Genomic DNA, 15,942 nt, shown 5'->3' with positions numbered 1-15,942 from the left:
ATTCGCTTCTCATGCCAAAGACCTGGGCTCGATTCGCGACATGGGTACAATTTGTGAAGCCCATTTTTGGTGTGATATTGCTGAAATAATGCTAAAAGCAGCATGAAACTAAACTCACTCACTCAAAAGATATGAAACAGGTTTTCAATATGACCACCTTTGCAGCCATTATTTATGATTATTACTCAATTCACTCTTCAATTCTCTCAAAATGCATATTTGGTCTGTCAATGCATTCTCCCCAAATATTTATGGATTGAGGGAGTTGAACTTTGTTGTTTACATTTTTACTTAAGGTAATGTCAAATTTGGTTCAGATCATGATATTTTTGTCTCAGCTTATCACCATCAGTATAATGCAGAAATACTTGAATATCAATACTGTTACCAACTGTGGCTTTCTTTGTTGACATTATCTAGGTCAGCCACTGTTGACTGAGATTAGTGAAGAGACATCTGTCGTAAACATCTACTTCCATAAATACATTACATTGATGAAGTACACGTTCCAACTAATGAAGACATCACATTTGTTTTAAGAGGTTCAATTCGGTTTTCAGTATTGCTGGCACAAAAACAACCTCCTTTTCTTGGAATATAGGGAATCAGCTTTGCTAAAACTAAGCATTAATGTTTGTCTCCCTAATATTTTCTTAAAAATATGCAAAGTATCTGTAAAATGTATTTACACAAATAATGATAAAAACTTTTTCATTTTGGGAAGGAAAGATTGTTGAAGTGTATGAACTTCATTTATATCAATTATTATTATCTTTTTTAATAAAACAACATATGGAATATGAGAAACCAATGTGTAGAGACTTTGTTGACATTCAGACTGTTTCCTACAGTGAGCTACAGAGCTACCCTTACTCTTTATGGAATACACTCAGAGGTACAGATAAGCTCCGTATCTGCATAAATTATGCAAATATTTATGTGAAAACTTAATTCCTATTAAGTTTATTGCATACAAGTACGCTTGAATTTTTGTAAATACTCAATAAATTTGATCTTACAAGCTAGGACACAAAAATGTCAAATCTTAGCTTGCAAGAAATCGCTACCTATACGTAAATTATGGGACTTATTTGACGTATCGTGCTAGGTTATGACCTGTGACAAAAATACTTCATGCATATATTTTCGCATTAAACATCGTGTCCGAGCGTGAAGATTGAGGCGGCGATACCGATTCGTACGGGGAAAGGGGCCGACTATAATATACTTGAGTTACATGGTTTTGACAAGAATTTAGAGGGTTGAGAAAGGGGCCCGACTTATAGTCGGACATATACGGTAGATGAAATAACTGACGTATATTGAGAGGTTCTGTTTCAACACATGAACAAGGCAACTTGAGTGTTTCTTATCGTTTCAGATATTACAGATCAAAATATAAATAACAAACACGTAAACCAACATTTAAACTTTATTATATTTTTACAATTCATGGAAAAGGCAAAATACCCAATTGAGTTCGAGTGAGGTGGGTACAATTTATTTGGTTACTTAAAGGAAAATTAGGATACCCAATTGAAATGAATTCAAGAGAGTACATAACTCAATGACCCAAAAAGTTATCTGTAGCTCTGTACTGTGGACACTGCTTTGCTTCACCAGTGATGACGATAGAAGTCTATAAACTGCAGTACTGTACAGTAAAGGAAAGGCATTTATCTCGTTCACATCAATCTGATAAACATTTTAACATCAGTGACTTCTGTTACTTTATTGCTTTTCGGTTGAAAACAATTCACAAAAGATCACATCAGCTGAAGTGTTGGCGCGCTGTGTGAGAAAGTTCTATAAGGTTGGTCCCATACAGGTTGATCAATATTCATGATCACTGAACATACATCATGGCTCCAACTCGAGAGTAAATTGGTCGCCTCTGCGAGTAAAATTTGAGAAATGCAGCAAAATAATATGAAACCCTTTGCCTTTGGCGAGTGAGGTAAAAATTTAATTAGATTAAGGTAGTTTTTCCAGTTTTCATCATAAATGATTTCAACTTGATTTATCTAAAAATGTATTGATTAATTGTTTAGCAATTAGAGACGTACCGATTGGCTAGAGTCCAAGGGGAGTAGCTCCTAATGTTTCACCTATACCCTTAATGCTTAGTGCGATAAACAATTAACTGGGCTCTGTCTTAGTTATGCGATCCCTACATTTCGCATACAAAACATTATGCCAGTCGCATCTGTCAAAACGATACGTCAGCGGCAAAAGTCGCGATGGGCAAACGCTAAAGTTAAGAAACATACTCTTGATTCAAATTTTAAAGAAGAAACTGTGAACTGTTGGGACTGTTTTGTCATTTGAGGGAGATTTGTTTTAAAACTGCATTCATGCCTTCATTCAATGACTTTTATTATCTATGAACTTAGTCGAACTCAAGAATCTTTAGGTTGTGGATATCCAATAGTAAAAAACAATGGACTGTTTACAAAATGTATAATAATAGTTATCTCTTATAGTGGAACTGAGTAAATCTGGCAATATATCAACTCTGAAGGTGTGGGTTCGAATCCCGGGTGGGACTCAACCCAAAAAAAGTACTAGAATCTCTACTTTACTGAGAAAATGTAATCCCAAATAGAACATATGTTAAATATATCAACAATAACTGAAAATCTATGTGGCAAGTAACATTAAATTTTGGCTATTAAATTTTAAGTCGAAATATGGACTTGGAGCCCTGTACATATTGTTATAGCAGCAGCAGCAGCAGCAGCAGCAGCAGCAGCAGCAGCAGCAGCAGCAGCAGCATTGTTTCAATTCATTTCCTGAATATAGTGATCTATAAGAAATGGTTGACATTTTACCTAAACAATCCAACCTGTGAGATGATGATGACATAGCTGTCATATCATTGACCTGTGATTGAAAGGTAACATTGACCTGTGATTGAAAGTTAACATTGACCTGTGATTGAAAGGTAACATTGATGTGTGATTGAAAAGTAACATTGACCTATGATTGAAAGGTTACATTTACCTTTGATAGAAAGGTTACATTTACCTTTGATAGAAAGGTAACATTGACCTGTGATTGAAAGGTAACATTGACCTGTGAATGGAAGGTAACATTGACCTGTGATTGAAAGGTAACATTGACCTTTGATAGAAAGGTAACATTGACCTGTGAATGGAAGGTAACATTGACCTATGGTTGAAAGGTAACATTGACCTGTGATTGAAAGGTCACATTGACCTGTGAATTGAAGGTAACATTGACCTATGGTTGAAAGGTAACATTGACCTGTGATTGAAAGGTAACATTGACCTATGATTGAAAGGTAACATTGACCTTTGATAGATAGGTAACATTGACCTGTGATTGAAAGGTCACTTTGACCTGTGATTGAAAGGTCACATTGACCTGTGAATGGAAGGTAACATTGACCTATGGTTGAAAGGTAACATTGACCTGTGATTGAAAGGTCACATTGACCTGTGATTGAAGTCACATTGACCTATGGTTGAAAGGTAACATTATAAGTTGTTCACTGGTCTTGAGGGGGACATGGGCTGATGTACCCTTGATGTTTGTTTATGTTCTCTGAGCCCGTAAAAAACATCGAGGGTACATCAACCCATGGGCCCCAAGGGACCAGTGAACGTATTTATCTTACCGAACACCTCAATGGTAATTTTGAACTGTTTGAAGCACAGGTATTGGTTCATAGTATTGAGTACCAGACGACAAGAAAAATAATTTAGAGTTATTTCCCTTCCATCGATTTGCATTCGCAAAACATCAGTAATTTCTGTACATCATACGTGATTCAATGTTATTCGAGATAAAGAATTACTACTACGAAGTACCAAATGAGTTCGGCATTCCCAGCAGGGTACATAGAAAATGTTACTCGCTTGTAAGCGGGGAACATTGAAAATAATAGAACGCTCAGCCAATCAGAAAACAACATTTATGTGTGAGGCAAGATAATGATGTATGATTGAAAGGTCACATTGACCTGTGATTTAAAGGTAACATTGACCTGTGATTGAAAGGTAACATTGACCTGTGATTGAAAGGTCACATTGACCTATGATTGAAGGACACCTTTCTTACAGGTGACAAATGAGTTTGTGCATTATGTCAAATATGGCTGAATGATGCACTCACGGTTTAAGCCCACTAAGGGGGCTGATGTTGTCAGTTGTGACTAAGTGACTACTTTGTTGACAGACCAAACTAGCGGCATCGTCACTCGACAACCCAGATGGTCCCCAGTCGGAGGAGGTATAGTGAGATGTTGTGCCTCCTTCCTCCTCTCTGGTGTCATGTTTAACTTGCTGTAATCTATACCAAATCCCTTCTTTCAATCTCTTTGCCTTGATTTTCTCTTTCACAATGAAACTCTCACAAGCTCAAGCTCAGTACTCATATGATATTTTATTATCACATTCTGAGGTTGTTCAAGAAAAACATTGAATGCAAACTTTTGTCATTTTCAGAAGTAAGTGAAAATTGATTTCTCATGTTTAAAATTGCCTCTGAAATGCTGAAGAAATTCAATGGAACCAGAATGATGAATTTGCATGACTGACTTTTCTTGCACCTCTCTCGTTGAATTTCGACTTGAACCACATTTAACACTCAGATTTTGAAAGCTGCGGATAATCAACATTAAACTGTTGTGTTTGCCTCCTGCGTTTTCATTCATTGATGTTGATGTGAGTGGACATGGATCGTGTAAACGTGTGCTGTGTTTCCATGGTAACAGCATGACTGGGTTAATTGTCACTAATGTCACTGGTGCTTGATTAAAGGTTGTCATTTATATGATGTTGTCATTGGTATAAGTGATGTTCCATGTCATTTACATCAGCAGAGAGCAAACATACCTAACACAAGGCAGCAGCTCAGCATGGTCTGGAGCGCACACTTGCACCTTTAGAATTTGCTATATAGATTTTTAATGCTATGCTCTTTCTCTTGTCAGAGGGAATGAGTTTTTTAAAAGAAATTATCTGTAACCATGGTTACCAATTTACTTATAAAAAAAATTGACTAGTCTAACAAGATGTTCTTATTAGTCTTACAGATAGGAACATATTGACTTCCAAGTATAGATCAACAATTTACATCTTCAGATGATTAGATAATTACCCCAATCTTACCCCAAACTAAAGCTTTGTTTAGCATCTTATCTTCTGGTAGACCTCTGTTAGACTCCAGAAGTCTAGAATGTGAATAACTATTTCTGTAAAAACATTGTTTTTACAAAATATTTACTGTAAGTACATGTTTTACTAAGTTATTATTCTTATGATTTCATGGTTGCTTCTCATTACCCCACACAACTCTGAAGGTCAATCAGACCAACTCTCAACAGTTGTGTATCTTCCTACTACATGTACATGCAAAGCAGTTGTAGGTTCCTGGTGAAGGTAATCTTCTCATCAATATTTGCTGTACCACCATCCTCTTCCTTTCACCCACTCCAGCTATCTGTCAGTCCTAAAGGGGACTAGGAGGTGAGAATAGAGTACCCCACCCCCAGATGGCTGTTGTAAGGGTCTGTCACCCACCTGATTACCTGTACATCCTGTAGGTATTGTAGATAAAGTCAGTACGGTTGAAATTTGAACATGTTTATTTTCTTACCAAATTTGAATTCCAGGATGTCGTACATTCAACAACAACTGGAACACCAATCATCAAACTATTGACACACACCTGAGGGCCAGTACCCCATGGCCATGATAGCTTTAGTCTGTTTGACTTCATTTCAGACCGATGAATTGCTCACTAATTGTTAATCTAATAAATGCATCAAAATCGAACTTTGCACAGTCTCATGAAATCGACAGACCAACTCTGATGATGTCGCATTATTAAAATTATGAGACAAATCATCACAGTTGGTCTGTTGATTCCATGTGAGTGAGCAAAATTTGGTTTTGTTGCAATTATTACATTTTGTGTTAGTGAGCAATTCATCGTTCTCAAATGATATCAAATGGACTATAACTAATGGCGATCAGCTGTATTGCCCTGTTCTGTGAACATGCCTCAGAGATGTTGCTTAATTTTAATACCTTTGTTAGTCCCATGCCATGTGTGTGTGGGTGTGTGCAGTGGGCGAGCTGGCTAAGGCGTCAGGCTAGTGATCCAGCGTGGTTGAGGTGTGTGTGCCCAAACTGGCTAAAGCACCAGGCTAGTGATCCAGCGAGGTTGAGGTGCCGAGATCGAGCCCACCTGTGACCGGGTGTAAAAACCTTGGAGTCAACTTTGTGTGCAGACTCTTTCAGTGTTGTCACAACCCCTGTGCACTTAAAAGAACCCACGAATCCATTGGTAGATGACCAGATGGTGGCCACATGAATACGTGCAAACACCTAGTTGCGGGTACAGCAACGTGCAGTAAACTTGGACAAAGTACTGTGACTATGTGTCCCTGAGTCCACCCAACTGTGAATGGGTACCTCGTAAGAATGAGAAAGCCACAATAACTTGGTGCGCCCAGTAGTAGCAAGAGTTGTATACTCCCCAGGGAGTTGAGATTGATAATACGATGTGCCGTTGAGATTGACATCCAATGATCGAGGGGAAAATACCAGTTCCCTCAGCATGCACCAGTTGCGTGGATATGTGCGCTATATAAATATATTATAATATAATAATATAATAATAATGTTGTTTACAGACTGTCAGCCATATTGTCAGTCCCAGACCATGTCGTTTACAGACCTTGATGATACAGCTGTAATATTGCTGGCATTCATCCTCTGTTGGCCTCCATATGAAAGTGGCTGTTCAGCTCTGACTGCATAAGACACAAGTGATCATCGCATTGACTTATCACCCAACGACAAGAAGATTTAAACTGAGTTTGCCCCATGAAGTAATCTAGTTAATTGGTGCTACAGATAAAAACACATTCAGAAGACAGAACATTACTTCTTAATTGCTTGATTTATTTTTTCATTGTAACTTCTGAAGATGACCCAAAATAAATGAGACAGTATAATGTTACTGCTGAAAATACCTTCCTCCATGCGTCCATCCTGTATTTTTAAGGAGTATGTTTTACGACTTAGTGGCCTTTCCTCCAAGCAGGCATATCTCGCTTCCATGATTGGTTAAAGCTAAGCGACCAGTATGGGATGAGCTAAGCCCTAGATCAGCTCTTCAAGTGTGACTTAGTACTGACAATATTGACACTTGAAATCAATGGGTGACATTGTCATCAAGAACAATATTTTATATTCCCAATGCAGAGAAAGCAATAATTTCATTTCAGCCTCTAGGAGGAAGCATTTCTCAGGACATACTCAAACCAGCTTCCCTCTGCTACAGCCTTGTTGTTTTCTGTCCCAATATAGCCATCAGTTGAGAGCCTTACATAACGGAACCCAATTGCCCGGCTGCTATGGATTTTTCTCCCTTTCTTACAATCACTGTCGCTTTCATCTTCTTGATGCGTTCCTCACAACTGAATTGGTAAACTTGGCTGCTATAATATTGTTGAATCCATGATCGTTGTGGTATGTTTTGGTTGTCCCTGGTTAGAGGACTGATTGAAGATGTGACCATTTGCTGAAATTAATCTGATGTTTGAAGGAACAATTTGCTAGAATGAAATTGAGTTTCTTCGAGCTATTGGAACTTGCAAGACTTGTTCTATGAGTGTCAAGTCAGACGATGCTGGTAATGAGAAATGAATTTATACATGTATGCAGATTCTCATTATAAAAGTGAATGCCAGATTAAAATAGACATAATGTGCACTTTGTTGAAATAGAACTAAATCTCAGGCAGAAGAATATGTCTGGTTTGGTTATTTTATTCTAATTAGGTCAGAATTAAAAGACAGGAAGGCACTGGTATTACTTGCTGCTTTAGAAAAGAACCACTACATTTTATGGATCGTCGAGGACAAGACCTTGACAATGAATGTAAAATAGTGAAAAAAATAAATATTTTTGGAACCTTTTACATTCAAATCATTATTTTGAAATCATCGTGTAGGACACACCTTACAACACAATGGTGAGGTACCCATCTGTATGACACACCACACAACACAATGGTGAGTTACCCTTGTGTATGACACAACACAATGGTGAGTTACCTTTGAGTATGACACACCACACAATGCAATGGTAAGGTACCCTTGTGTATGACACACCACACGATACACAATGGTGAGATACCTTTGAGTATGACACACCACAATGGTGAGTAACCCTTGAGTATGACATACCTCACAACACAATGGTAAGGTAGTCTCGTGTAATGACACACAACACAATGGTGAGGTACCCTTGAGTATGACACACCACACAACACAATGGTGAGTTATCTGTGAGTTTGACTTACTACACAACACAGAGGTGAGTTACTCTTGAGTATGACACACCAAACAACACAATGGTGAGTTACCCTTGTGTATGACACACCACACAAAACAATGTTGAGTTACCCTTGTGTATGCATCACACAACACAATGATCAGTTACCCTTGTGTATGACTCACGACACAACACAATGGTGAGTTACCCTTGTGTATGACACACCACACAACACAATGGTGAGTTACCCTTGTGTATGACACACCACACAACACAATGGTGAGTTACCCTTGTGTATGACACACCACACAACACAATGGTGAGTTACCCTTGTGTATGACACACCACACAACACAATGGTGAGTTACCCTTGTGTATGACACACCACACAACACAATGGTAAGTTAGCACCCACAACATAATGGTTTGATATGACACACCACACAACACAATGGTGAACCCATGGTGTATGAGGGTGAGTTACCCATGAGTATGACACACCACACAACACAATGGTGAGTTACCCTTGTGTATGACACACCACACAACACAATGGTGAGTTACCCTTGTGTATGACACACCACACAACATATATGACACACCACACAACACAATGGTGAGTTACCCTTGAGTATGACACACCACACAACACAATGGTGAGTTACCCATGTGTATGACACACCACACAACACAATGATCAGTTACCCTTGTGTATGACACACCACACAACATAATGGTGAGGTACCCTTGTGTATGACACACCACACAAAATAATGGTGAGTTACCCTTGTGTATGACACACCACACAAAATAATGATGAGTTACCCTTGTGTATGACACACCACACAACACAATGGTGAGTTTTCCTTGAGTATGACACACCTCACAACACAATGGTGAGGTACCCTTGTGTAATACACACCTCACAACACAATGGTAAGGTAGCCTCGTTTATGAACCACCAAACAACATAATGGTGAGGTACCTTGAGTATGACACACCACACAACACAATGGTGAGTTACCCATGTGTATGACACACCACACAATACAATGGTGAGTTACCCATGTGTATGACACACCACACAACACAATGGTGAGTTACCCATGTGTATGACACACCACAGTTACCCTTGTGTAATACAATGGTGAGTTACCCATGTGTATGACACACCACACAACACATAACACAATGGTGAGTTACCCTTGTGTATGACACACCACACAACACAATGGTGAGTTACCCATGTGTATGACACACCACACACACACCACACAATGGTGAGTTACCCATGTGTGTGACACACACCACACACACAATGGTGAGTTACCCATGTGTATGACACACCACACAACACAATGGTGAGTTACCCATGTGTATGACACACCACACAACACAATGGTGAGTTACCCATGTGTATGACACACCACACAATACAATGGTGAGTTACCCTTGTGTATGACACACCACACAATACAATGGTGAGTTACCCATGTGTATGACACACCACACAACACAATGGTGAGTTACCCTTGTGTATGACACACCACACAACACAATGGTGAGTTACCCTTGTGTATGACACACCACACAACACAATGGTGAGTTACCCGTGTGTATGACACATCACACAACATAATGGTGAGTTACCCTTGTGTATGACATACCACACACACACAAATGGTGAGTTACCCTTGTGTGTATGACACACCACACAACACAATGGTGAGTTACCCTTGTGTATGACACACCACACAACACAATGGTGAGTTACACACACCACACAATGAGTGAGTACCCTTGTGTATGACATGACACCACACAATACAATGTGTATGACACACCACACAATACAATGGTGAGTTACCCTTGTGTATGACACATCACACAACATAATGGTGAGTTACCCTTGAGTATGACACACCACACAACACAATGGTGAGTTTTCCTTGAGTATGACACACCAAACAACATAATGGTGAGTTTTCCTTGAGTATGACACACCAAACAAGATAATGGTGAGTTATCCTTGTGTATGTCACACCACACAAGACAATGGTGAGTTACCCTTGTGTATGACACACCACACAACACAATGGTGAGTTACCCTTGTGTATGACACACCCCACTATCACATTGGTGAGTTACCCTTGTGTATGACACACCACACAATCACATTGGTGAGGTACCCTTGTGTATGACACACCACACAACACAATGGTGAGTTACCCTTGTGTATGACACACCACACAATACAATGGTGAGTTACCCTTGTGTATGACACACCACACAACACAATGGTGAGTTACCCTTGTGTATTACACACCCCACAATCACATTGGTGAGGTACCCTTGTGTATGACACACCACACAACACAATGGTGAGTTACCCTTGTGTATGACACACCACACAACACAATGGTGAGTTACCCTTGTGTATGACACACCACACAACACAATGGTGAGTTACCCTTGTGTATGACACACCACACAACAATGGTGAGTTACCCTTGTGTATGACACACCACACAACACAATGGTGAGTTACCCTTGTGTATGACACACCACACAACACAATGGTGAGGTACCCTCTCCATGCATGACACATCACTTAACACAATGGTGAGGTACTCTCTTCCTGTATAACACAACACAATGGTGAGGCACCCTCTCCATGACACACCACACAACACAATGACTCAACACACAACACAGCTACAAGTTACCATGTTCAATGCAAACTTACTTTACTGATAAAAAATGTTTCAAATTTATCATGATCGTTTCTCACAATTCAGAATTAATTCATCTAATCTGTTGAGCTGATGATTTTTCCATTTCCAGGAGATGTTGGTGGAAAGACTAACAGTGTTGAGCTTTGGCTTCGTGTTATCGGAGACTAAAAACACACATATCAATCTTTCAATTAGCGTGAGTGGACAAGTATTCACCATTCATTTTCCTGATTGTTTCTGTGAAAAAGCAGTTATGAAGAAGAGCTGAGTAATGCGTCACTGGTCACACGGTGTGCAAGGATGGACACAAATATGTCTTGGTCATCATCAGTCATCATTCATGTCATTTGTATCATTTTCATCGCTGTTTTGCATTTTTGAATTTACTTTAACAAATAATAGATACCGATTATTTTGAATTTACAGCTATTAAATAGTATATATGTAGTTTACAATGCAGGCGATAGGCTGTTCCATCTTCCTTCCTGGCACACCATGGCCCTCTGCGACATTGTGTAAATGCTGACAAAAATGGTTTAATATGAATGATAAAATATACAGAATATTTCATGCGTCTAGAAAAATTAATATATTCCTGATATACTTCTGAATCACATTTTTCACGTCTCTCGATGTATTTGACAGATACATCTTATTTCACTAGACAAATGAAATATTCTATTTATTATATGCTTCCAACTTTTGTTTGAGTTAATTTGAACAATATTTATCCTACAAAAGTAAATGAAGGAATTCCAGGTTGTCCCAGTGCAAACTAAAGACACAGATAGGACATAGTTGTATTGCTGAAAATTTTATAAAAATCAAAGCAACATTTACAGGGATACCCATCAAGTGATCCTGTTGGTTTCGTAAGCATCAAACAGAACCACGAACAAACATGGCGAGAGAAAGAGAAGAGAATAATTGAGAATTCTTTTTGACTATTTACAGTGTCAATCAGCATAAATACAGGTAATGACCTTTGCTGACCGAGTGAAATAAAGTCACTTGTACATAAAATGTCAGTTTTGAATGCTGCCAACTTATAACTCAAGTGTTCTGAACTGAGATAATCTTGCATGAAGTGAGATGTGGACTTGACAGTCACTCATGGTCTCATTCGCTCAGTGCTGGTACATTGAATGACTGTGATCAGCTGATCGGTGCAAGTTTACTAAGCTCAGGTTGGTCATCTGATGCCCATACTTGCTGACCAAATGCATTTGGTAAAGTGTATGTGTTTACTTTGCCATTTATTGTGTTTTGTGACAAGATACTGGACAGAAATCTTTGTTCAGCCATAAAGTCATTCCAGCAAAGTGATATTTTCACTGCAGTTAACATTTCTAAGTTCAGTCACAGTCGTGAAAATATAACTTTTTTAATGCCCAGAAATCTTAGTCTTTCACACTTAAGTATATAATAAATGAACAATCTCAAGACTCAGATCAAGAATTATATTGGACTCATAATGAACTTGAGAATTTTCTTTCTCACCAATACCATTACCAATTCTGTGTCTAAGCATTTATGGATACTTCGATTCAGATTAAACAATCACTTGAAAGTGCTATGCTTTTTCTGAATGATTATCGATTGTGTCCTTAGTTGAGCTGAAGGTTCGTGCTTAGTGAAAAGGCAGCAGATGATCACATCATTGTATAACCAGTGCAAATACATGGCAGATGGGTTTTCGGTCATGAGAGACAGATCAGATCAAAAACTTTTATATTTCCAGACTGTAATAGGATTTATTTTATTCTCTAATCATTGCCCGCACATGGGGGCCAATTGTCAGTGGCGATTCCAGTGCAGCACTTGTACCGATCACTTCGGTTCCTCTGTTGGTATTGATCGACATTCACTCAGTGGTCAACATGAGTGAAATTTATCACCCTCCTTGTAGCCAGGTTTGTACACATATCCCACTTCACTGTAAGGAGAATTCCCTTACATTACTGCCATGTCTTCAACAGGAAATGCAGGAATTTAGGTATTTAATGGAAACCAGCCTCAAGCAGGTTGGCAGTCCTTGGTAGTTTCTTCTAATCATTCAAAGTCCTACTGCAGACAGAAATGTAATGATGCAAATTACTGCCCCATTCCCCAAAGCTAAGACGATTGTAACTTCCATATTCCCGTATGTACTACGGATCTACATCATCTGTAGCATTAGGATCACCTTGTTGATGATACTGTGTTTCATACATGTCAGTTGTATCAACTTTGAAGGGTTGACAGGGCTAAAATACATTAGCAGTCCCAAGTTACCTTGATCATCATCATTCATACCCCATGTTGTTTGTCTATAAGGATATATGCTGGCAATCAGTCACTGACTCAGTTTGTCTATTAAGTATCAAAGTTTTATGATGGCCTGTAAATAATCAAGTCAGGCTGAAACAATACAGTTAACGTTCTACATTGTCCAGTCTAAGTAAACTTAGGCTCAGAATTATTCGATGCTGAGTCTAACAAACCCTAGTAGAAGGTCGCGTCAGCTAACCTTTGAGTGACCAATGACCATCCAATCAAACGCGAGATGGCCGAAAGGATTTAACCAATCAGACAACAGCTACTATTAAGGGTTCGGGGGGACTTACAAACTGTTTGGGGGTTTTCTCTTCCCCGGTTGCTGACACTGATCTCTCAACAAACGAAAATCCGCATAAAACACAGATATTTGACCTGCAGTATATATAAGTTTTAGGAGTTTCTGATGACATGGTTACTATTAGCTTATATTTCCGCAAGATGATTTCCTGGAATATTGGCAAAGATGCTGTTTTCAGCGACTGTTTACTCACTGTTCTGAATAATGTGTATCACTCGGAAGCGATCATTAGGAAAATATCATTCAGAATCGTATGGGTACAAGCTTTTTCAAGTTTAAAGTTCAAACAGTATGTGCAAATGCTAACTTTCGCGATTTGTTAAGCTGTGTTCTGATTAGCCAATTGAAAACGTTAGCTGACACAACCTTCTACTAGGGTTTGTTAGACTCAGTATAGCAGTGTAATGAAAAATACGGAGCCTAAGTTTAATAAGACTGTACATTGTCAGGATGCAATGACATACAATGGTCCGAGCTACCAAGCCGGGCCACTGGATCCGTTTTGTCAACCAGTGTAAGTTGCAGGGGCCCTGTGAGGCAGGCTGGAGTGATCACATGTTGACCACTTCACTGAGACCCACAGGTGTGGCTGACAACATGAGATCGTGAAGAATATCTGGAGTGAGTGAGTGAGTTTAGTTTTACGCCCTACTCAGCAATATTCCAGCTATATGGTGGCGGTCTGTAAATAATCGAGTCTGCGCAATTGGTAACCGATGACATATGCCAACCAAGCCAGCGAGCCTGATCACCCGATCCCGTTAATCGCCTCTTACGACAAGCATGGGCTACTGAAGGTTCATTCTAACCTTGACCTTCACGGGTGAAAGAATATCTGAAATTTATACCTACTTACATAGAATACTGGTGCAAATAGGGGACTTAATGCTGCATTTCAACAGATATGTAAAGAACTGCTGTCATAATTAGCTAGGTCTGCAGTCTGCCTCCAACAAAGAAACTCTTAAGGAAAAACCTAATCAACTAGCTTCAGATGACAGCATATTTTTGCAAATATTGATGCATGCTCACTCCTAATGGACAAAACCCCCAATATGATGGCATTTCTAGTCTTGATTAGGTCATTTGGGACGGGACTTCCTGCTCTGTTTTGCAAATGCCAGGTGCCATATCACATTGATGATTGCTGGTGGATGGATAGCTCTGAAAAATGATGCAAAATACATTGTGCAGGTTATTGCTTTACAATAGTGGAAATTAACTAAGATCAGTCTGAGGTTAATTTACAAATCAATTTAACCATCTTCTCAGATGGCCCATTTTCCTGGGCCATGACTGCACGTAAAACATACCAGACTGCATTGTTCCAGCAGAAACAGGTTAAATGATCTTCTCTTCCCACTGCTGCAGCATTGCCCATGTTACATAGTGCTTTCCAAGTTGGCAATAACTTCAGATATGACAAACTGCTTGAATGCTGTAAATCATAACGTCTGTATATGAACAGATTGCCTTGTTATTCTGTCAGCCTCTAAATCTAGACTTCGTTTTTATGTCCACTCTCTTCATGACAAACTCCAAGTTTGTTTAATCAGCAGTCCTGCAGTCACATATAACATGAATCACCATGGTTTCTGGGGATTATGACTGCCCACTGTTGTTTACATCTGACCTAATCTGTCTAGAAGCCACTGTGCTAATTCTTCTACTTACTCAGGTCCATGGGCGTCTGCACTTCGCTGTACAGAAACCTCAGTGGTTCATGGCTGTGAGCTGCATGACTTTGGGCTTTCATCACACAATCAGCTAACATGCCGTGATGTAACTAAAATGCTGTTCAAGACGGTGTTAAGCCCAACTCACTCACTCACTCATACAGTTCAAGATGGTGTTAAGCCCAACTCACTCACTCATACAGTTCAAGATGGTGTTAAGCCTAACTCACTCACTCATACAGTTCAAGATGGTGTTAAGCCCAACTCACTCACTCATACAGTTCAAGATGGTGTTAAGCCCAACTCACTCACTCATACAGTTCAAGGTGGTATTAAGCCCAACTCACTCACTCTTACAGTTCAAGATGGTGTTAAGCCCAACTCACTCACTCATACAGTTCAAGATGGTGTTGAGCCCAACTCACTCACTCATACAGTTCAAGATGGTGTTAAGCCCAACTCACTCCTCATACAGTTCAAGATGGTGTTAAGCCCAACTCACTCACTCATACAGTTCAAGATGGTGTTAAGCCCAACTCACTCCACTCATACAGTTCAAGATGGTGTTAAGCCCAACTCACTCACTCATACAGTTCAAGATG

At 39.3% G+C, this 15,942-nt stretch overlaps 1 protein-coding gene across 3 annotated transcripts in view; it reads left to right on the top strand.

Annotated features, from left to right (window-relative positions):
* LOC124265712 (myogenesis-regulating glycosidase-like) overlaps window positions 1-15,942 on the top strand; it is a 94,551-nt gene that overhangs the window by 43,474 nt on the left and 35,135 nt on the right. For 2 of the 3 annotated variants that reach the window (XM_046700517.1, XM_046700515.1), the window contains exon 3: window positions 4,201-4,254. The exons of the other annotated variant lie outside the window; for it this stretch is intronic. In XM_046700517.1, the coding sequence (XP_046556473.1) occupies window positions 4,201-4,254 (54 nt within the window). The remainder of the gene's footprint in view (window positions 1-4,200; window positions 4,255-15,942) is intronic. 3 annotated transcript variants of the gene reach the window in all.

Source organism: Haliotis rubra, unplaced genomic scaffold (genome assembly GCF_003918875.1).
Source record: "Haliotis rubra isolate DU_JTF1 unplaced genomic scaffold, ASM391887v1 Scf99, whole genome shotgun sequence".
Taxonomy (NCBI): domain Eukaryota; kingdom Metazoa; phylum Mollusca; class Gastropoda; order Lepetellida; family Haliotidae; genus Haliotis; species Haliotis rubra.
This window is presented reverse-complemented; position numbering and strand designations above follow the sequence as displayed.